Here is a 24,166-nt window from a genome sequence, read left to right as displayed (position 1 = left end):
AATCTGATACATCATTAATGTTCCCCTGAGTTATACTGCTTTCATCGCATGTATGTCTTCATCTGTCAATTTTTTCTTAATTTAGCAAACTTATCGGTGGCACCTTTTGCAAGTTTCCTGTTCCATCTTCCCGCCATTGTTTTGAAAAGGCAACTTCCATTTTTATTTGCTGGAAAATCCAGAAATTGCCTTTCATAAGGTGGACCAGCCAATGGACCAGACTGTGTGTCTGTGTACTGTATTGCACCAAATATTATTGTTTATACTTACAAGATGCTGGAGTCTCTGCACTAACAATGGGAATCAATGGCTGCAAAGGCAGAAGGCAGGCAGGAGGAAGCGGGAACATTCTAGCCAATGAGATGGCAGATTCGGATGTGAACAACAGACACAACTAAGGTATAAAATCTATTTTTGCAAAGTTGGTGCTATGTCACGCACGTCCACTTACATTAGTACATTTGTTACAACCTTAGCGTTCCGAAACTTCTATTCGATTATATAGGCCACACGTAGCAAGTTAACAATTACATTTCATTTTGGACCAAATTCCATACTCTCATTGACCTCCGTACAAAAAATCCCCACGTCCATGCTTTATTTTCACACAGGTCGGAGCCTTCCCGCTTCGCCTCTTCCTCTCTTAGTGCACTGGACTTGCAGATAACACATGGTAAGATATCATGAAAGAGACCCTAAAGGACCCGACATTTGAGGAGAGAATCTTCTTGATCTGGACTGCATATGCTTGTTAAGAGCTGAAATTATGGTGCTGGTTTATTTTGAATCTCAGTCCACATGTAAAGTGGGCTTTTTGGATCCCCTTGCTTTTTCAGAGCAACATAAATGGATTGTTTTGTTCTTAGTCACCACAGCAATGTAGAAAACCTACATGGCTTCACAAGACACCCACACACTCATAATCCTACACACACACACACACACACACACACACACACACACACACACACACACACACACACACACACACACACACAGCTATGGCTACACTCTCATACATAAACACAGTAAGTGCGAAAATGTATATTCCAATAATAACCACATGCACACAATCATACTCCTACAAAATTAGACAGACATACCTACACTCTTCCTCCCACAACAGCCATTACATCATTCCATATCCCACACATCTTACTTACCTCCAGCAGAAGGCAACTCGAGGTTCTCTATGGTTTTTAGTTGGTATGGTTCATTGTGTTTTGAGCTTATGTCACCGGCTTTAAGGATCTCATATTTGGATTGGATTCTTCGTATTGAGAGCTTAGGAAGGAAGGAACAAGGTACATTGTGTACCCCATAGAAATACATGAAATGGTTCTACTTATTTCTGTGGTGTAGCCGTTATGACAAGTGCAGCACTAAAGGTTGTAGCCTAGCACCGCCTCAAATCGTCCTCTGTGGTTCACTGTTCTGTGTTGCCTTGACAATGTTTTTGAAGTTATTGGCCATGACAAAGCTGCCCTGGTGAAGTTATATTAGCCTGTTAAATGCACCGTTCAGAAAGCTATGCAACCTTGAGGCTTTCGATCTTTTGAATACTGCCTAAATTAATAATTGAATGTGCTTGAAATGTTGATGGAGAAAATAAATATGCTTTTTGTGAGCCTGAATTTCTAACACTAGAATAAGCCTGTTACCTACTGCAGGTTTTCCCAGTGTATTCTCTTTCTTTTACCTGTGACTTTTTAGGCTGAAAGGTAAAAGAGAACTTAGCCAAACCTGTATGTCTGTCAGCGGTGGAGTCTGTGTCTGAGCTGTGATTTTTCTAGGGACTGGGAATTGCTATAGGGGTTCCAGCTGGAGTCGAAGCTTGTGATTGGCTATAGGGGATTGAGGTGTGGGCCTAGGCTTCCTGGTGTGAACTGAGATATTCCACAGGATGTCATGCTGGGCCAGATTAACACACACTTCCTTTGTCAGCCCTCCTGTGGAATCTCTATCCACACATGGCCGCGCTCACACACACACGCACATGCACACAGGCACACAATCTTACTGTCAGGCATCCGTGTTCCTGGTGGGCATCTTTGAGCCTCCATCTGCATCCAGAGTACAGAGAGACTAAATGTTTTTTCGTGAGCTGTCATGGTTATCAACTGCCATAGTTGTTACAACCTCCCAGTTGTCTGTCAGTGGAGACACAGATACCTTCATTGTCATGAAGCATGGAACTACTTTAAACAAAGCTTGACTGTATAAAAAACCTACAGCACTAAAAAGCACAGCGCCAGTATCAGCACCATATTAAGGATAATGTTTTCTCTGTATTCTGACAGAAACCTTGGGAAGTCTGGCCTGAGGGTGTCCTGCCTTGGACTAGGTGAGTGTTAGAGGGGGTGGGTGGTGGTGGTGGAGGGGCTAGGAGACAAAAATGTGTTAGAAGTGACCCAGACTGTTGCTGTTTTCACTACAAATACACAAAGTGAACCACAGAGGGAATTTATTTCACACCAAATAATTTTCCTAGCAGATATCTTGGAGAGTGAAGATATGCCAGAAATGCCAGCTGAGACCTCCATCTGTTGACTAACACTGTTATGGCAAACTGTGCCAAAGCCTCATCTCTTCTAAGTATAATTAAAAAGCTACAGTAATCAGTGTGTGGCATCACTGCCTCTTCAACACTGCTCTCTCTATGTATCTCTAGTCTGATAGACGACTAACACAGTCTCCCTGTCGTCTCTCTGTAGGAACATGGGTGACGTTCGGAGGGCAGATAACGGATGAGGTGAGAGCAGATGGATTGTGTTTTTTCTGTTATTCTATCAGTCAGTCAACAGTCCACTGCTGCTCAGGAAGACTTCGAACAGACACTGCTTACACTCCAAACATATTGACACATAGCGAGCCAGAGAAGCAACACGCGCGCCATAGCACGGAAGCGTGCGGTTACAACCACATACATGCAGCCCGGGTTTTAATAGTTGAAAACACTTAAGCACCGATCAGTGATCTCTCGACCCCCCCTCCCTTCCTCTTTCTTTCCTCTCCCTCGCTCCACTCTCCGGCCAACAGATGGCGGAGCAGCTGTTGTGTCTGGCCTACGAGAACGGCATCAATCTGTTTGACACAGCCGAGGTCTACGCCGCAGGGAAGTGAGTATCATCCAGCCTGTCCACATCACATCTTCATGCAGACATCACTTAGATATCAATGACTGCTGAATCACAGGATCATACCACACAAAGCCACATAGCCAAGCAAAGCATAGGCTAACACATGTACTGTAGTGTGTTTGAATGAGCGCTGACCTAACAGGTGGCAATGAATGTATGAGTGTGTTAATTAACGAGATGGGGGACTCATCTAAATGATATGGTGTAGACTCACATCTAGTACCAATGAAGCTGGTGCTGGGCTCCAGTCCTTCCAGTGCGGTCGTGATGAGGGAGTCTCCCAGGCCATCACACATCTTCAGAGATCTCATTAAATTTGATTAAACCTCTGGTTCGGTGGATCTGAGGCCCAGAGGCTCAGATGAAACGCTCACTGATGCACTTACCATGAGTGTGCGCCTCGGCGGCCTCCCGTGTAGGTAGTTGGCAGGCATGTTTGCAAATACAAGGCCATACAATTTAATCCACACGTGCCTTGGATAAGCCTGCAAAACTGTTTACATAAACATGAGTGATTAATTGCTCTGTAGCCTTGAGCTCCAGACCTGGGGGGAGAAACACCTAATTTATAACATTCATCATACTGAGTTCTAGTGGTATTTTTGATGAGAGGTCAAGGGTTGATTTTTCATGATGGCTTGAATACCAGTAGAACCCGAACAGTGATATTTTGCCAACTCTAACCTTTGTAGGGCTTCATAACATCTCCTCAGACAGCTGTATACACCGTCCTGGATTAATGGATCTTTGTTGTGAGTAAGGATGAACTCTTTTCCAACAGTACCTCAGATTAACAGACTCTAACTTCTCTAAATCCTCCCCAAAGAAATACTGGTCTCTCATTGTGGCAATATGGTCTGGCATATTTCCCAAGGTGTTAATATTATGTAAAAGACTGAAGAAAGAAAATAACAAATTGTTGATGGCTTTATCATTTTGAATTAGTGCTGAGTGTTCATCTGAAATGTCGGTTATTTTTCGTTCATTGACCAACGTCATCCGTTTTAATTCCATAGTTTTTTTAGTTATTTATTTAGCTCAATGCGCTGCAGTTTCTCTAGAGATAAATCAGATCGCACCCGAACTGCGCGATGTATTTGGGAGTTGTAGTTTCCAACAGGCCAGTGTCCTACATAGTTTAGCGCAGAAAATGTGATAATTAACTACCATAATCTATTGCGTGCCTACTTGTCCGTTCTGTGTTTCTTTGACTCCTGCTACATAAGAGACAGAAGAATGCATGATCAATAGAGAGCAGTTGCTTTGCAAGGAATATTTACCAGAAAATACACTAAGTTATTGATAGTTGGTATTCTGCAGTTATAAATGTATGCCTTGTTTACTTTGAAGAACTACTAAAATAGTGTATTTTGTCAGACACCATAGGCAGTAGCTCTATAGAGATGAGATGGTGACTTGGAATGAAGTAATAGTCATCAAATGAAACAAATGTAATATACACAACAAGTGCAACGTTGTATTAAGTAAAGTAATGTGAATAAATGATGGTTAATAAGTGAGCAGTAATGAACAGTCACTACCATCATGGGACTTGTATTAATTGTTTTATTCTGTGTTGTTACAACATTCAACCCACATAATGCATAGTGCATTTCATGTTGTTTTTTTCATTATCGAAACCGAAATTGAAAATTGTGAATACTTTTTAATAATCTATCCGAAACAGACCCAACCTCAAAAAGCGCTAATCACTCAGCACTATTTAGAATATTTACCTACATGTGGCTTCTGTAGCTGAGCTGTGGAAAGGAGACATATCAAACTGCAACATAAGGTACTGGTGGCAGACTTGTAGAACAAGGGAAATAAAGTTGACCTTTACCATCATTCCACACAATGGTGACATTAGAACTGTCAGATCAACAGAGTGACAGATCTGTGTGCCATGCAAATGGACCTGACAGTCTGTCAGAACCCTGCATGTCTTTGGGTGCTAATCCTGACAGCCTGTAGCCTACTGCAAACTGCAGCACTGACAGGCTTTACACGAGGTGCAGCACACAAACCAGAAGAGAGGGACATCAATGCAGACAGAGGAGCACATATTTACCACTTTTCACACGGTCTCTGTGAAGCACCAGCTCTGGTAATATGAGCACCTCGTCAGTCAAACTCAGTAAAGTGGACTGAATCGAGATGTGTGGATAATTATGTGTTAGTGGCCTCACTGTTGATGTTGCCACAAAGTCAACATTTTGGTTTTGTAGAGTGGATAGAGAGCGGGAGAGAGGCTCCCAACTGCAGCCCCGCTACAGCTAAAGGCCTGGTTCTGTGGGTTAGTACAGGCTGCTACAGCTAAAGGCCTGGTTCTGTGGGTTAGTACAGGCTGCTACAGCTAAAGGCCTGGTTCTGTGGGTTAGTACAGGCTGCTACAGCTAAAGGCCTGGTTCTGTGGGTTAGTACAGGCTGCTACAGCTAAAGGCCTGGTTCTGTGGGTTAGTACAGGCTGCTACAGCTAAAGGCCTGGTTCTGTGGGTTAGTACAGGCTGCTACAGCTAAAGGCCTGGTTCTGTGGGTTAGTACAGGCCGCTACAGCTAAAGGCCTGGTTCTGTGGGTTAGTACAGGCCGCTACAGCTAAAGGCCTGGTTCTGTGGGTTAGTACAGGCCGCTACAGCTAAAGGCCTGGTTCTGTGGGTTAGTACAGGCCGCTACAGCTAAAGGCCTGGTTCTGTGGGTTAGTACAGGCCGCTACAGCTAAAGGCCTGGTTCTGTGGGTTAGTACAGGCCGCTACAGCTAAAGGCCTGGTTCTGTGGGTTAGTACAGGCGCTACAGCTAAAGGCCTGGTTCTGTGGGTTAGTACAGGCCGCTACAGCTAATGGCCTGGTTCTGTGGGTTAGTACAGGCCGCTACAGCTAAAGGCCTGGTTCTGTGGGTTAGTACAGGCTGCTACAGCTAAAGACCTGGTTCTGTGGGTTAATACAGGCTGCTACAGCTAAAGACCTGGTTCTGTGGGTTAGTACAGGCCGCTACAGCTAATGGCCTGGTTCTGTGGGTTAGTACGTGTGTTTGTTCCCTGGCACTATGACCAAGTCACTGAAACATATTGACAGGGGAACACTGTACAGTACATCGACTGACAGCTAGCGTATTGACCAACACACGCTTACAAACACACTGTAGTGTAGGTGTACACCCATTAGCTTTAACAACCCACTTCTTCACACCAATGTTCCCTCAAAAAATATTCAGCACTGAGCTAATTCCAGGTCTGCTAAATTCTGTGCAACTTCCAGCACACGTTCACTGTGGTCACTGAGGCTGCACCTGCTTTAATTTATAGTTTAACAGTGGCCAAGTAGGCTACTGTGACTATTTGATCATAATGTAGGTCTACCAGAGTGGCCTACCATCAAAAACAATGGAGAAAATGCATCCCATAACATTTTAACATGGAAATATCTGTTCCATCATTCAGCCTACAGTAGCAGCCAATGTGTTGTGTTCAATGTAGTCCTACATTCCATGAGACTTTTTGGGGGAAAAAACAACAAAAGAAACATTAACCTGTTTATCCACTTCAGACAAGGTGGTGACTGGAAATGTTGTGGTGTTTGCAAAAAATCACTTCACAAAATAAAATGCATTATTATTCCTATACCATTATTACAGAGAATCAGACAGATTATGCTACCCTCTACCTATTGGCTACTTAGCTTATTCAAGCCTGTCTCAAAATACAACACTGCCCCTTTACCAAAAAAATCTAGAAATGTACATGTTTTGTAATCTTGTAGGAAGCAGTCCCTCCCCTATTGCTGACTACAAATGATCTATAACTGGGCTAATAACTCACTAACTAGCAAAGAATATGAAGAAATGTGCCCACGTGGTTAAATGAAGCTCTGGCTTTGATCTCAAAACAAGTGCATCTACTCACTCTCACTCATGCTGTAACACAGTCCAGTTCAAAGTAAATGGCACAGATCCACATATGGCAATGGTCTATTTGCATATAGGCATACTGCAGCTCTGATTGTTTATGCTGCACCAGCCTATGTAGAGTACGAGCTGAGTAGTGCATGTCAATGCAAAGAATCCTACTCCGATGCATCCTGACTACTACAACAATCTCTTGCATAGTTTGTTTTGTTTCGGTATGTTGCATTGAAAGTGGCTAATATCGTGTTGATTCGATCACAGTAAAGGCAAACTCTCGAACAGTGGTCACCAACCTTTTCTGAGTCAAGATCACTTTGAGTCAAAATTCAAGCCGAGATCTACCGCTCAGATTTTATTTTTTAACATGACTTAAAAAACATAAGCCTATGGAACATTAACCAATTAAAAACAGTACTTTAGCAATGAAGTTTGTGCAGTGAGCTTTAGGCCTACTGTACATTATCACCGCATATTGTCTTTGCTTGTCAGTACTGTCAATGCATTGTTGTTCAGTCCATTTAACAATATATATATTTCAAAACTTGAAGTAACCTATATGATCATACTGGTAATAGATCCGTTGTTGTATTACTTGTGAAGCACAGCTGAGTGACCATACATTTACATATTTTTTTTATTTTTTTGTGGGCTTATTGTGCCTGCATCTGATGGTCAGTCTCAGATGTGGGAGAGAGCATTAGACTGAGGGTCCGTCTCTCAACATCCCTCCGCTCTCCCTTTCCTCCACTGACACTGACCAAAAAGTGACACCGTCTTCCAGATGATGGCGAAACTGAAGTTACACCACATTATTTCTGCATTGTGCACAAATTCATGTTACTCCTATGAACAGAGAAAGTGAAATATTCCTCGATATTAAAAAAGACCCAAGCCGCTAATAATAACAACTCAAGCCTATAGATCCACTTTCCTCCTCATTCATTACTGATGCACTGCTTGTTGTAGCTCTGCGTAGAAATAGGAAGAACTCGCATTTTATGGCTTGTAAAAGTGTTGAATACAAAGTGTTGACAGTGCTGAGGAAGAACTTAAACATGAACTCACTCATAAAGTTGACAGTCTCTCTAGTCATGGTTTTAAACATTTTGAAATCTCACAGTATCAACCTTTCTGTAGCTTTCTTTTATGCCTTCTACGTTACTGCAGACACGGTCATCTGAGCCATCTGATTGGCCAGCGGTAGGTCTATAGTGCACTTGATTTGCTCTCTGGGCCCGCCGGGAAGTCAGTTTGTACCTTCAGACACATGAAATGGTTCAAAATGGCAACAGATGGCCTACCCAGCGCAGGGCAGCTGAATCAGGTGCACCTACAGCCAACAGCCTGAGACTAATAAAAACAAAGTAGGAACACAAGGCTTTGTTGTTGGGTTTTTTACCGAAATGTTTGGCGATTGACTAGGAATGACTTGGACATCGACCAGTCGATCGTGATCGACCCGTTGGTGACCACTGCTCTATAATGTATTTTTATTTATATATTTTTTTACCCCATTCTCCCCAATTTTGTGGTATCCAATTGGTAGTTAGTCTTGTCTCATTGCTGCAAAATCCCGTACGGACTTGGGAGAGGCGAAGGTCAAGAGCCGTACGTCTTCCGAAACACAACCCAACCAAGTCGCACTGCTTCTTGACACAATGCCCACTTAACCCATAAGCCAGCCGCACCAATGTGTCGGAGGGAACACCGTGCACCTGGCGACCATGTCAGCCTGCAATGCGCCCGGCGCGCCACAGGAGTCGCTAGTGCGCGATGGGACAAGGACATCCCTGCCGGCCAAACCCTCCTCTAACCCGGACGACGCTGGGCCAATTGTGCACCGGCCCATGGGTCTCCCGGTTGTGGCCGGCTGCGACAGAGCCTAGATTCTAACCCAGAATCTCTAGTGGCACAACTAGCACTGCGATGCAGTGCCTTAGACCACTGAGCCACTCGGGAGGCCTGCTCTAGAAAGTTGAGTGAAGTTCAATCTCGTTCTTCTCTCTGTGGGCTGATATTTTTGCACGGCAGTCCCGTGGAGCAGCGTTGCAGTCTCGGTACTACTGAGCGTGCGCACAGCTTAGAGGGAACATTGATGGCATGAGCCTTCCAGAAATTGCCCTCCCTCTCCCTCTCCGCTCCCTCTGCTCAAACCAGCAGGCTGCGCACACAGGCAGAGAGAGTTCTGATGGGGAGGGGGAGAGAGGGATAAGGGAAAGAGAAGCAGAGAGAGGGGGTACAGAGACAGAGAGGGGGAGCTCAGCCACTTTGTGCTTGCCATACAGTACACAGAATTCACATTACAGGAAAACATGACATTTGTTAGCCTTGTAGACCGGCGCTCCCTTCCTCCCTCCCAGTGACAGGAGTCATCCCAGCCCTAATGGAGGCCACGTTGGGCCTAATTGGCACCCCCGCTGCTGCTAATGACTGATTGAGATGGAGCCTGTTACACACCAGCCGTACCAGCCAGTTCACTGAGTTTAACTCCACATGCTGCAGGAGGGCTTTGTTATAAGTCTGTAGAGACACTGGGAAGGGTTGTTAAGAGTTACCACCACACATTGTGATATCTTCTTTTTCAAAGGCTGTTCTGTTTTCTTTTGCATCATGGTATGTGTAGTTGTTAGTTGACCATACCCATGATCTGATCTCTCTCTCCCTCACTCTCTCAGGGCTGAGGTTGTGCTGGGGAACGTCATAAAGAAGAAAGGATGGAGGTATGTTCGTACGGAGGTTACTCTCATAATGAGCCATGTTTCATTTCCGCGCCGTCACTCTCCCTCTCCTGATAACTGCTCTGCCTTATTGGAAGGGAAGTGAGCAGTGTGGTGTAGTCCACTGTGCACCGGCAAGCAGGCAGAGAGAGATAAAAGGTGAATGGAGTCAGGCAGGCAGCAGAGCCATGGCCGTGCTCCTGCTCTTGTGTCCCTCAAAGCTACTGAATAATGGAATGAAAGCGTCTCCTTTACCCACTCTTTTACCTCATCAACCCGTGTGTGTGTGTGCACGCTGTACTGTACTGGTCACTGGTTTGACCCCGGGCCAGGCCAGGTCAAGATAACTGCCCCATGGCAGTGTTGTATCTCCTTTGTGTATGTGCAGTATGTGGTTACCTAAAGGGTGTGTTGCGATTAGTCATCCTGCCAATCATAACATCTAATCATAACATAACAGCTCATGGCACGAAAACCATCACCTCCAGATTCCACCACACTATTTCCAGCCCGGCACTCTGCCCTCTCTGTGATGTCAACCAGAGCACCTTGGAACACCCTCTCTGTGATGTCAACCAGAGCACCTTGGAACACCCTCTCTGTGATGTCAACCAGAGCACCTTGGAACACTCTCTCTGTGATGTCAACCAGAGCACCTTGGAACACCCTCGCTGTGATGTCAACCAGAGCACCTTGGAACACCCTCGCTGTGATGTCAACCAGAGCACCTTGGAACACCCTCGCTGTGATGTCAACCAGAGCACCTTGGAACACCCTCTCTGTGATGTCAACCAGAGCACCTTGGAACACCCTCGCTGGGATGTCAACCAGAGCACCTTGGAACACCCTCGCTGGGATGTCAACCAGAGCACCTTGGAACACCCTCGCTGTGATGTCAACCAGAGCACCTTGGAACACCCTCTCTGTGATGTCAACCAGAGCACCTTGGAACACCTTCGCTGTGATGTCAACCAGAGCACCTTGGAACACCCTCGCTGTGATGTCAACCAGAGCACCTTGGAACACCCTCTCTGTGATGTCAACCAGAGCACCTTGGAACACCCTCGCTGTGATGTCAACCAGAGCACCTTGGAACACTCTAGCTGTGATGTCAACCTGAGCACCTTGGAACACCCTCGCTGTGATGTCAACCTGAGCACCTTGGAACACCCTCTCTGTGATGTCAACCTGAGCACCTTGGAACACCCTCGCTGTGATGTCAACCAGAGAACCTTGGAACACCCTCGCTGTGATGTCAACCAGAGAACCTTGGAACACTCTCTGTGCTTCATTGTCTATATATGTTCTGTGTGGTCTCACATGTAATGGGTTTTCTCCCCCTTCTCATGTAGACGTTCCAGTCTGGTGATCACAACAAAGATCTTCTGGGGTGGAAAGTATGTTGTCTCTTCTCTGGTTGTGAGTCTGAATGAGAAGTATGCTGCTGTTTGTAATGTGTGTAATGTGTGAGTGATTGGCACTGTGATTGGCACTGTAATAGAGTATATATGTAATGCCATGCAGAGAGTTTCTCCCTCCCTCCCGGTGGCCCTCTGGTTAATGTGATTATGTGTAATCCATGCTGATGTTATAATCAAGCAATAAGGCCCGACGGGGTGTGTTATATTGGTCATATACCACAAACCCCTGAGGTGACTTATTGCTATTATAAACTGGTTACCAAAGTAATTAGAGCAGTAAAAAGACATGGTTTGTCATACCCGTGGTATACAGTCTGATATATCACGGCTGTCGGCCAATCAGCATTTAGGGCTCGAACCACCCAGTTTATAATGGGCTTTTAGTCAAGCTGAAATGTATATATTGGGATGTTACTGAAATGGACTGAATGATATGATAAAAAGAAAATGAAGCCTTGCTGTGGCTCTCTGCTGTAATTCAACTGATTCTGGAATATGTTTTTGATCCATAGAGCAGAGACTGAAAGAGGGTTGTCCCGAAAACACATTATAGAAGGTAAGTAAGCTCATCCTGTCCTTGATCACGGGCAGAATGAGAAATTAAATGCTGACATTGCATCAAACAACATCCTGATTAGTCATTTTGGCTCCAGGGAGAAGAGACTCTCTTGGGGGTTAGGAGTCTTGCTGAGAAAGATCCTAGTTCCTCTTTTCTCTGAAAAATAACACCTTATTAGAATCACATTATTTGAAAATTCTACCTGCAATATTGAGCACTACCTCGCAATTAGAGCACAGGGGGGGAAAGGGAATCTCATGTTTATCTGAACACTTGCAGCCAGTCTCACGATGTCATTCATGTCACAATGTAATAAAGCAACATTTAAGGCATATATCTTTGACAATTGCTCTTTTGATATGCAATTTATGATAATTCATTGTGGGAAAATAGTCAACAATTATTTCCCCAGCGTAAAACAGTATATCTGCAGATATATCGGTATTGTTAAGTTTTGCCCCCCAAAAATGTTAATTGGCATCAGACCCCAAAAAACATCAGTTGGGCTGTACTCGCAATAGTACACTCAATAAGATATGACTGCAACCATGTCCCTGAACAATAATAGTGTGTGTAACTGTGGCTGTGATGCATGTGGTTGTAGGTTTAAAGGCCTCACTGGAGAGACTACAGCTAGAGTATGTGGACGTGGTGTTTGCAAACAGACCGGACCCCAACACTCCCATGGAAGGTAAGGAGGAACATCTTGGTCCGTCTCGGTCACTGGCTTCTGCTGTCTGCCTCTTCTCTATTCTCCTGCTGGGTTCTCTCCATCCCATGAGCTTCTCTGACATGCCTATGTCCATCCTAACTCACTAGGCTATATGTTTCTGTGTAGTGCATGAAACTATGTCCTCATTTCACCCCATCCTTCCCTGCTGGCTTGCTTCCCAATGCCCTGGGGAATGTTACATTTGAGGGAAAAACTGCTGGAGCAAAAAATAACACAAATCTTTTTATTTTTATTTTTTATGTAATATATGTTTTATTGTCACATGCTGTACACCGGATAGGTGCAGTGAAATGTGTTGTTTTACAACACATTGTTTTATAACTCGAACTGCACGGTCCTATAGAATGTTGGAGAGAAGTCTGCAGAAGACCTTTAAATGACCGAGTACTCTGTGTTCTCACACTGTCATACAGTATTCATCTGTCCTCTATGGGCCGTGCTACAGTAGGACGGTTACAACACCCTCAGACTCTTACTGTTACTCTGCCCTGACACAGACCATCTCCGCTGTTGTTGTACCTAACATTACTCCTGTCATTCTATTTCTGCCTCTCTTGAACCAGGGATAGCTGGTATGTAAAAAAGAAAATGCATGAGCTTTGGATTTATCCATTTCTTTTGTTTTACCCATCTGCCCTTTTAGGAGTTCAACAGTTGATAAACTGCAGTAGTTCACAGGCAAAGGTTTGAACCTGTACCTGAAGTACTGGCCATCTGGTGCACCTCTGTCACTAGCCTGAGGACAGAACAGAGAGAGGGAGAGAGTGCTGCTGCTGTGTTAATGTTATAGGCTCTCCTAATCACTCTTTTACTCTCTCTCTTTCTCTCTTTCTCTCTCATCCTCATTGTGTTTGCGCTTTCTGTTTTTGTTGCACACAAGCTCAAACATGGCCATCGGGCAAACTGTAAATGACTTGCTCATGTCTGACTGACTTTGGATCAGAACAGTTCGCTACACAGCATTTGTCTCTCTGCTCATTGTAGTGTGTGCATGTGTATTATTTTTGATTGACAGAGACGGTGCGGGCGATGACCCATGTGATCAACCAGGGCATGGCCATGTACTGGGGCACATCCCGCTGGAGCCCCATGGAGATCATGGTGAGACAAACACACACACAAACAGCCTCCTCTCCTTCCAGTCATCATTCTGCCCAGACCGTCTCACCACCTGCAATGACATGACACCACTATAACATCCTCTCATTGACTGTGACATATTCTGACCATGACTTCATAATATTGATTGATTGGCATCACAAACATGGGACCAACATGTAAAGTGTTGGTCTCATGTTTCTTGAGCTGAAATAAAAAATCCCTGAAATTGTTCATGCTTTGATTAGCCAGTGCCTACTGTACAGTACTCTTCAGGCTAACCGCTGCTTTTCCCTGTGTGTCCTGTAGGAAGCGTACTCTGTGGCGCGGCAGTTCAACCAGATCCCTCCAATCTGTGAGCAGGCTGAGTACCACATGTTCCAGAGGGAGAAGGTAGAGGTGCAGCTGCCAGAGCTCTTCCATAAGATAGGTGAGTGGAGCTGGTCTGGACACTGAGATGGCTATTAAAGGTAGACTCAGCAATATGACATAGATGAACAAAGTAAACAGCATAGTGGGTCAATTTCTGCAACAAATAAGAGCCTTAAAACGCAAAGTTAAAAATGAAGCAAGCTCCTGCACATGCGCAGATACTGTTTGTGACTTTGTCTTGCATCTTGCTCATCACAATATCTGCGGTGCCACTCGTAGCAAATGTCATTTAGCTGAGTCTACCTTTTTAAATGATTATGCTGAACGAAAATATAAACACAACATGTAAAGTGTTGGTCCCATGTTTCATGAGCTGAAATAAAAAATACCTGAAATTGTTCAAATGCACAAAAAGCTTATTTCTCTAAAATGTTTGCACAAATTTCTTTACAGCCCTGTTAGTGAGCAATTCTCCTTTGCCAAGATAATACATCCACATGACAGGTGTGGTATATTAAGAAGCTGATTAAACAGCATGATCATTGCACAGGTGCACCTTGTGCTGGGGACAATAAAAGGCCACTTTAAACTGTGCAGTTTTGTCACACAACACAATGCCACAGTTATCTCAAGTTTTGAGGGAGCGTGCAATTGACATGCTGACTGCAGGAATGTCCACCAGAGCTGTTGCCAGAGAATGTCTCTACCATAAGGTGCCTACAATGTTGTTTTAGAGAATATGTCAGAATTTGGCGGTACGTTCCCCATCCAGGCCCACCCATGGCTGCACCCCTACCCAGTCATGGGAAATCCATAGATTAGGGCCTAATGAATTTATTTCATTTGACTGGTTTCCTTATACGAACTGTAACTCAGTAAAATCTTTGAAATTGTTTCAGGTTGCGTTTATATTTCTGTTCAGTATAGTATCATTATTATACAGTTATCGGAAGTTTACATACACTTAGGTTGGAGTCATTCAAACTCGTTTTTCAACCACTCCACAAATTTCTTGTTAACAAACTATAGTTTTGGCATGTCGGTTAGGACATCTACTTTGTGCATGACACAAGTAATTTTTCCAACAATTGTTGACAGACAATTTATTTCACTTATAATTCACTGTATCACAAATCAGCCAAGACCTCAGGAAAAAAAATTGTTTACCTCCACAAGTCTGGTTCATCCTTGGGAGCAATTTCCAAATGCCTGAAGGTACCACGTTCATCTGTACAAACAATAGTACGCAAGTATAAACACCATGGGACCACGCAGCCGTCATACCACTCAGGAAGGAGACGCTTTCTGTCTCCTAGAGGTGAACGTACTTTGGTGCGAAAAGAGCAAATCAATTCCAGAACAACAGCACAGGACCTTGTGAAGATGCTGGAGGAAACGGGTACAAAAGTATCTATATCCACAGTAAAACGAGTCCTTTATCGACATAACCTGAAAGGCCGCTCAGCAAGGAAGAAACCACTGCTCCAAAACCGCCATAAAAAAAAAACAGACTGCACATGGGGACAAAGATTGTACTTTTTGGAGAAATGTCCTCTGGTCTGATGAAACGAAAATAGAACTGTTTGGCCATAATGACCATCGTTATGTTTGGAGGAAAAAGGCAGACGCTTGCAAGCCGAAGAACACCATCCCAACTGTGAAGCACGTGGGTGGCAGCATCATGTTGTGGGGGTGCTTTGCTGCAGGTGGGACTGGTGCACGTCACAAAATAGATGGCATCATGAGGAATGAAAATTATGCGGATATATTGAAGCAACATCTCAAGACATCAGTCAGGAAGTTAAAGCGTGGTCGCAAATGGGTCTTCCAAATGGACAATGACCCCCAAGCATGCATCACAAAACCTTGACCTCAATCCCATAGAATATTTGTGGGCAGAACTGAAAAAGCGTGTGCGAGCAAGGAGGCCTACAAACCTGAGTCAGTTGCACCAGCTCTGTCAGGAGGAATGTGCCAAAATTCACCAACTTATTGTGGGAAGCTTGTGGAAGGCTACCTGAAAGGTTTGACCTAAGTTAAACAATTTAAAGGCAATGCTACCAAATAGTAATTGAGTGTATGTAAACTTCTGACCCACTGGGAATGTGATGAAAGAAATAAAAGCTGAAATAAATAATTCTCTCTACTATTATTCTGATATTTCACATTCTTAAAATGAAGTGGTGATCCTAACTGAGCTAAGACAGGGAATTTGTACTAGGATTAAATGTCAGGAATTGTGAAACTGAGTTTAATTGTATTTGGCTAAGGTGTATGTAAACTTCCGACTTCAACTGTAACTCTAATATGTAATTCTATGATTGAGTAGATATAAGTATGCTACCTCTACCAAAGGTTTCTTTGTCAATTTTGTGCTTTTCTTGGTAAATACCGGATGCTGTCCTGTCTCCAATTTTTGGACGACGGAACAGTATATTTGGACTGAGTGGTGATGGTGACGGCGCTGACCCAATGTTCCCATGTTTTCAGGTGTGGGGGCGATGACATGGTCACCGCTGGCCTGTGGGATCATCTCAGGGAAATACGACAGTGGGGTACCACCTTACTCCCGCGCCTCTCTTAAGGTAGCGTTACCCCCACCCCTCTCCTGCCCCCCTGTTCACCTCTTTGGTTTCTCCTTTGGTCTCATGTCAGCCCCTCTTCTCTCCCAGCCCTCTTCTTATCCTGGCTGGTTCCTGTCTTAACGGCTGTTTTCTGTGTCTTTCAGGTTCTAGAACTTGGTGTCTCCTAGATGTGTTTGTTTTTGAGTGCCCTGTGACGGCATACTCTGTGTACCAACTCTGTGTATCCATTCTGTTTACCAACTCTGTAGCAACTCTACCACCAGCAGTTATTTGGTGGTGTCAACAAGCATCTTATCTCACATTTCACACACACACAGAGGCACGTGCATGCACACACACACACACACACACACACACACACACACACACACACACACACACACACACACACACAAGAGGCATGTGCACACACACACACACAGAGATCAAATGGCAGCAACATGCATATACTGCATCACAAATTCAGAAACTAGGGCTTACTCTGTGCCTGTGTTGTTGTAGAGGCATGCAGGGTTGCTATGGTCTTTTAACCCTGTACAGTTAAGGAAACCATTTCTCCATCTAACTACGTGGATAATGTTCTCCCGAGTAGAGCTTTGCATACGGATCATTAATTCGTATGTTGTGGTGTTGGCGCCTGATCAACGACAGTGTGGGTGGCTGATCCAATCACTGATGGGTTGCTTGTTCCTGATCTTGTAATTGGATTACACAGGCTATTACACAGGAAATGAAATCCCTTTGTCAAGGTTGCTTTTAGCCTGTTGAAATATGTTGACTGTACATTCATATATTTGCAAAATAACAATTGTCTTAGTGTTTAGAAGGAATTATACACAATCGCAACAAGAATTATACATTTATTTATATCCTGGAACAAATGTGTGTTTGCACTGTATTTGTGTGAAATGTGAGAGATAAGCCAGAGTTGACCAGGTAGAGATGAGCCAGAGAGGGTCCTCCTCCTCTCTGCCTGCTGGGGGCTGTACAATAGAAGAGTGTTGACAACCAGACCCTGGTCTACCAAACAGAGTCACGTGTTTAAAAGCAGGCCCTGGTCTACCAAACAGAGTCACGTGTTTAAAAGCAGGCCCTGGTCTACCAAACAGAGTCACGTGTTTAAAAGCAGGCCCTGGTCTACCAAACAGAGCCACGTGTTTAAAAGCAGGCCCTGCTCGACACAGGTGGTGCAGTGCCTCAATGTTGGGCAGGGCTGTGTTTTTTAGCAGGTGTGCTGTTTCAACAGGGCTACCAGTGGTTGAAGGACAAGATCTTGAGCGAGGAGGGCCGGCGTCAGCAGGCAAAGTTGAAAGAGCTGCAGGCAATCGCGGAGCGGCTGGGCTGCACTCTGCCCCAGCTCGCCATCGGTACGCCGACACACACTGCCGCTCTCTCTCTCTCTGTCTGTCTGTCCGTTCCTCGTCCCTCTGGTGGTTATCAGCTGTTGGTTTGTGTGTGAGAATGTTTGTCTGTATTGTGTTGTATGTCTGTTTGTGGTAAACTAGTTCTTAGATGCTAGAGCAGCCAGGATGCTTTTCCTAAACCCAAGTCAGGTTTCATCAAGCCAGTGGTAATAACTGATTCTGTTGGTGAGTTTACTGTCGCGTGCACTGGTGTGTGTGTGTTGTGTGTGTATATATACGACGAGCAAGTGTCCCTATTCCCCACGTCAGCAGTAACATGGAATCCCAGACATAAATCTGAGCCGAATGGGGCGAGGTGGAAGGAACCTGTTGACAGATTCCCAGCTCTGTGGAGGACTATTAAAGCGTGGCAGATGAGAGAGGGAGACTGTCCCGGGACCACCATTCATTCTGTCACCCAAGAGTCGCTACATTGGAAAAAAATACCTCCTAGAGCCTGTTATTTTACACACTTGATATCCTAGCTTTAGGGCTGTTGTATGTTTAAAGTAGCTGTGTGATGTCATAGATGGCATTGGCTTAAGGTGCGTTCAGTTCGCTTGAACGTTTGCTACATTGCGGAACAGTTTGTACTAAACGACACCTTTCCCCAAAACGTTCTGGTATGATCTTGAACAGACTTTGAGTTACATTTCTCCTGTTTGGTGGGTGTGGCGAGGTGTGGCTTGAAGCAATGAGGGTCGTATTTAAAGGGGGCAGTGGCTATGCTACAACCCACAACGCAAACCCTCCTCGTTTTTCAACTGGCCGTTCACTACAGAATTGTTTTCGTTCAATTGAACGCAAAAACGCAGCCTTGGCCAGTGAGTGAATAATCCCTGTCATCTGTTTGACATATACATGTAATCTACTACACCCATCCCATCCTGTCATGAGGATCCTTGGTTTTGAAGTTAAATCCTGGGAAAGCTGAGATTTGGTGGGTCAGACCTGTTCCTGGAAGTGGACTGTCTCATCACCAGTGTGTCTGGAGGTTTTCATCCCACACAGGGTGTGAACACACTGGCATAACGTCTCCGTACAGAAGTACACTGATCATTTTAGACAATATCACATCTCCATGTCTAGATTAGTGAAGACAGGTGGGGTTGTGTTTTGGGTGTGTATGTTCAGGAAGGGTAGGTTATGGTTATTGTGTGTGTTTGTGTTGTGTCTGGGGTGCAAGTCTAGTAGTTATATTTTTGTGGAGAGACATGATTAGGTGTTTGTGACACATATGAGGCAGTGTTATACAGTACATGTGTCTAGCATGTTTGTGTTAGGAGGTCTATATGTGTTTAGTATGTTTGAGGCAGTGGTGGGGAGGGACAGGGTTATGTGGGAGAGAAAGACTTGTTTGTGTAGTATATTGGGGTGTCATTGCTGTTTACCCGTCCCCTACAGCGTGGTGCCTACGGAACGAAGGGGTGAGCTCCGTCCTATTGGGGGCGTCCAGCACCGACCAGCTGATGGAGAATATAGGAGCAATACAGGTGAGACCACACAGTGAGGGTACAGGTGAGACCACACAGTGAGGGTACAGGTGAGACCACACAGTGAGGGTACAGGTGAGACCACACAGTGAGGGTCCAGGTGAGACCACACAGTGAGGGTCCAGGTGAGACCACACAGTGAGGGTCCAGGTGAGACTACACAGTGAGGGTCCAGGTGAGACCACACAGTGAGGGTCCAGGTGAGACCACACAGTGAGGGTCCAGGTGAGACCACACAGTGAGGGTCCAGGTGGGTGTGTCTGAGCAAGAGAACGTGTGTAGATTTGCATGATTTGTCAATGAGTTTTGATAATCAATCAACATTTTTAATTGGTTCAAAATGCCACCCTCTTCGAGTCCATAACAATGATGTCACATTCCTAAAATGGCTCTCCCTTATGGCCCTTTTTATAAAGCAAAACATTTCAAATTTCAGTGGAAGTGGGATTTGTGAACCAGAACCTTCTATGTGTTCTTATTTATTATGTACTACATTCAGTGTGGCATTGTGTTCAAGAGCTGTAACGGCTGTACTTTGTGTGTGTGGGCTTTTGCGTGTGTGTTCAGCATATGTGTGGTCTCCCTCAGTGCATTTGATATTTAGTTTCCAAATGTTATGTCCACATTACCAGGGGCAACATACAATACTATATATACAAATGGTACAAAGTATGTGCAATCTTTACAAGTGAACCACTACGTCTTGCCTTCTCTGTTTCCTTCAATGTATCTGTAATTTCTCCTGCAGGTTCTTCCCAAACTATCCTCCTCCATCACACACGAGGTAGATAGCATCCTGGGGAACAAGCCGTACAGTAAAAAGGACTACCGTTCCTAACGCTGCTCCAGGACTGCTCCAGGGCTGCTCCAGGGCTGCAGCGGAGGTCCATGCCCCACCTTAGCCTGATCCTCTGTTTGCTTGAGCTTTACTGAATGAGACCCCGGCGCATGAGTCTGGCCCCACCTCGGCCACCCTGGGGAGCATCATTTAGACTTACAGGCAAAAGAAAAGGATGATAAAATAGATACGTGACCTCCGCAATGGAAAGAAGGATAGATAGAAACAAATACAGAGAACAGGGGTTAACTAGATGAATCCGTTATACATACAATTCAGCCGAAGCTGCAGTTTAAAAACCGAAGAAAATATTTCTAAAAATAAATAAAAAAGCACACGCTTGCTTGGCAGATAGATATTATTTTATTTTTGGGGGAATAATATCTAAATACTGAATGCTTACCAATGGAATTTAAGTTTATACAAATATACAACAAATACTCTGTTGCACATGTATAGCAACACATTTGTTTTTTGGAGTTCTGTTTCCAGTTGCCTGTACATGTCCATAACAGTTTCTCTGAAACATCTGTTTTATTTTTGTTGTCTACATAATCTGTGTACTAGCCTCCTTGCAGGCAGAACAATCAGCACTTTAGTATTGTACAGTTCAGTCATTGAGAGGTTGTTGAACATGAGAGAGGATGAAATAACTCAACCATCTCACAGATGGTCAGTCATTTCAGTGTAGAATCAGAATCTCCTCTGTTTCAATTTCCTATCTGTTCCCCTCAGTCAGTCTGGTCTCCACAGTGCTGGTTCTGCCAGGCTTGATCCTGGTGCTCTGACTGACCCCTAGTCTGAGTCCCACCTCTGAGCTGCACTACTGCACCAGCCAGGTGGAGCAGGGTGTAGGGCTGCCCCCTAGTGGAAGGATTTAGCTCTGCTCTGAACTCTGCTCCTCTCGTGCGCCAGGCCTGTCATCTGTCAATAGGAACCTTGAGCAGGCTTGTGTTTGATTGCCATAGAAAGGGTTAATTACTGGCCATGTAAAATGATGGCTGTATCTGTATTTACCTTTGTGTGGCAGTGTTACTTTCTGATGTTTTACAGTAACTGCATCAGACGTAATGGTCTTAATTGTGCTACTCAGTCAGTTTTACAGACCTCTTTATTAGTCATTTCAGAGCACATTCTCATGAAAATGGCACATTACCTAAATTGTGCTCAGTATGTGTGTGTGTGTTGCCTTATTTAGGCTCATTTTGAGCTGTGCTGGGCTGAGACGGCAGGCCCATAGCTGCCATTGGCCATCAGGGCACAGACTGGTCTTGAGCCTCGTTTATGCCTCGTTGTGATATGAATCCTTTGTCCTGATCTTGTCCAAGCGCATTGTGATCTTCCTGACCAACTCCAGAGGTAGTCAGGCACGCATTGTGTCTGGATATCTTAAAAGTGTGTACAGATCTGGAAAGAGAAACCATTTAAATTATCATTATTCCGCTTTTTAAAATCATTGACAGGTGACAACATTGACCTATGAAATCAATATGTGTTTTAAAATGAATACATATTATTTTGAAAGAATAACTGTCAAATCATTTACATACAGGGAGGGACCAGGAAATCTGTGGACACAGTAGACGGATATGAGACACATTTTAATACCATGTGTAGATCTATTTCAGAAAATGTGGACACAGTCAGATCATGGACAAGATCAGCACAAAGGGCGAAGTTATGATCAGGGCTTGAGACAGTAGTCCCTGGTATATGGAAAGACTCATTGGTTTTAGTGGCAGCTGTTCCTGCCCAATCAGAGTGAAGACTGACATGTGACATAAGCGTGCGAGGCTTACTAGGAAGAAAAGGCTGGTTTGTGTCAGCAGCTCAGGGATTGGAACAGGGAATGTGTGTACTTGTTTGTATACCTGGTTAGTTAGATGTATTTAATGTGTACGTCTTTCTTTCATGTGTGGATGGGGACCTGTCCAATGTCCAACCAAGACATTGTCACGTGGCTTGAGCCAAAGATATTCCAACATCTTTCAGCGACATATCTAAGTGTCTGTCGCTTGTTGAAAGAGTATAGCAACCGACTTAAAATGCATACTATCTAGCTTATTATCTATGGACTCTCTTCACGTGTACAGCATAATCACTTGACCATGCTGTTCTATGCTTACACCCACATATACAGTACACATGCATTGTACACTACTTATGGAATGATCCGTTTATTTTCAGATGGCAGATGATAATCAATACATTTTCAATAATCGTATACATTGCACACTGATGACATCTGACGCTGCCCTGGATCAGTATTCACTCTCTAGCTGTTGGGTCCTCTTACTGTGAGACAAAGTGGAGAGCATGTGATACATACATCCTCCAGCATGAGCCCTCGTCCCCCAGCCTATGGGGATTATTCTGACAAGCAAGGGCACGCTTACAAGTGGAAATATAAGGAATACTCGCTAACATCTCATTCTCAGATTCAATGATTACAGTTGTATAGTACTGTAGTGTCAGTGTGTATGACAAAATGTAATGGTGAGTGAGGTTTGAATGCTTCTCAGGCAAAGTGAAGAGGTGTGTATGCTTTGCTAGACCCTCTGGTCGGACAACAAATACTTGGCATAGTGGAAACAAATGCTCCTTTGTTTTAGCATCTATGAGTTAAATATAAACTGTGTACATTTGATTTGCTGTGTCTGGTAATGTATGTCTGAGTGAATTAGTAGAAAAGGCCAATGTGGTTTTCTCCAAAAAATAGAACTCTGTTTAATATTTGTTCATGATTTTCTGTCTTATTGTCTTCAGCAGGGAAATGACTGAAAAACATTCAGCACAAATGTTTAGTAAATAAAATAGCTAAAAGGCATTGTCACAACGATGAGTGTTTTCCATGGACGTATTTTGGTGGTATTTGTCACAATATCAATTCAATTTGACATGTACATGCACAGAGCTGTGCACTGATTTGCCTGGTGATAATTGGGATGGTGTTGAGTGCACCTCTAGGCTGCCCTGTAGAGGGTGATGAGAACCACAGAGCTCATACATTTTCTTGCTCCTTACTGGCATATTGGGCTAGGAAAGCAGTATGAGTACTAGTAAAGCATTAGGGATTTTTATTAGCAGAATTTGATGTGAATATAGTAATATCCTACTAAAGGTTGTTGTCCCTGCTGTGTTTGACTTTAAACAGCATTGATACACCACATGAACTACTGTCCGTATAGGTTGGCTGCATGTGTCCACAGTAGAACTGGCACTCCTTGGGCTGCTCCTACCATCTCCTGGTCCATTCAAGCCTTTTCAGGAGTACCTGCTTGTCACCCTTGGTGGTCTAGTGTGTGTGTGTGTGTGTGTGTGTGTGTGTGTGTGTGTGTGTGTGTGTGTGTGTGTGTGTGTGTGTGTGTGTCAAGTCAGGCTGTTTAGTGAGTAGACTCATCATTGCAGGGTTAGGGTCTCTGTGTTGCAGTGTGTTTTGATCCCCTGTCCAGTGCTCCCTCCACACAGCCACTGTAACATATTATAGTATTGATGTTACTATCAGCTCAGACCGCTATGACATTAGACCTGCAGATTAATGACACTCATCTCACAGAATGCTGTATGTTAGAGATCATTTGTTTACGTTCTGGCCTTTAAAGCTGAGGATTTTTTTTCTTTGACCATGCTGCATTTTCCTCTGTTAATATTGTATCAATGTAAAGATTGACAAAAATAAGCAATTTATTTGTATTGTGTATGCATTGTCATATCTCTTGTATGTACATAGTTTGACCTTTTTGTATATAGTTATGGTTGTGATCACCTCTGCCTTTTCATTCTTTGTTTATTTTCATTTGCGGGCATTGCTAACTGCACTGTGCTTGAATCTGAATTTAGACAAAATGTACAGGTTCGGTCTTTAATAAAATGACAATGAAAAATTACGAATTTGAAAAATAACA

General features: G+C 44.1%; 1 protein-coding gene across 5 annotated transcripts in view; it reads left to right on the top strand.

Moving 5' to 3' along the window:
• The window catches only part of kcnab2a (potassium voltage-gated channel subfamily A regulatory beta subunit 2a), a 134,755-nt gene extending 110,589 nt beyond the window's left edge, over positions 1–24,166 (top strand). For all 5 annotated transcript variants that reach the window (XM_029775181.1, XM_029775182.1, XM_029775180.1 and 2 more), the window contains 13 exons: positions 2,301–2,344; positions 2,715–2,752; positions 3,040–3,119; positions 9,718–9,762; positions 11,112–11,156; positions 11,693–11,736; positions 12,344–12,430; positions 13,488–13,573; positions 13,880–14,000; positions 16,433–16,527; positions 17,774–17,894; positions 19,335–19,423; positions 20,172–24,166. In XM_029775181.1, the coding sequence (XP_029631041.1) occupies positions 2,301–2,344; positions 2,715–2,752; positions 3,040–3,119; positions 9,718–9,762; positions 11,112–11,156; positions 11,693–11,736; positions 12,344–12,430; positions 13,488–13,573; positions 13,880–14,000; positions 16,433–16,527; positions 17,774–17,894; positions 19,335–19,423; positions 20,172–20,261 (985 nt within the window). In that variant the 3' untranslated portion in view covers positions 20,262–24,166. The remainder of the gene's footprint in view (positions 1–2,300; positions 2,345–2,714; positions 2,753–3,039; positions 3,120–9,717; positions 9,763–11,111; positions 11,157–11,692; positions 11,737–12,343; positions 12,431–13,487; positions 13,574–13,879; positions 14,001–16,432; positions 16,528–17,773; positions 17,895–19,334; positions 19,424–20,171) is intronic.

This window comes from Salmo trutta, chromosome 14, assembly GCF_901001165.1.
Source record: "Salmo trutta chromosome 14, fSalTru1.1, whole genome shotgun sequence".
Lineage (NCBI taxonomy): Eukaryota > Metazoa > Chordata > Actinopteri > Salmoniformes > Salmonidae > Salmo > Salmo trutta.
The sequence above is the reverse complement of the archived record's forward strand: the minus strand, read 5'-3'. Positions and strand labels throughout refer to the sequence as shown.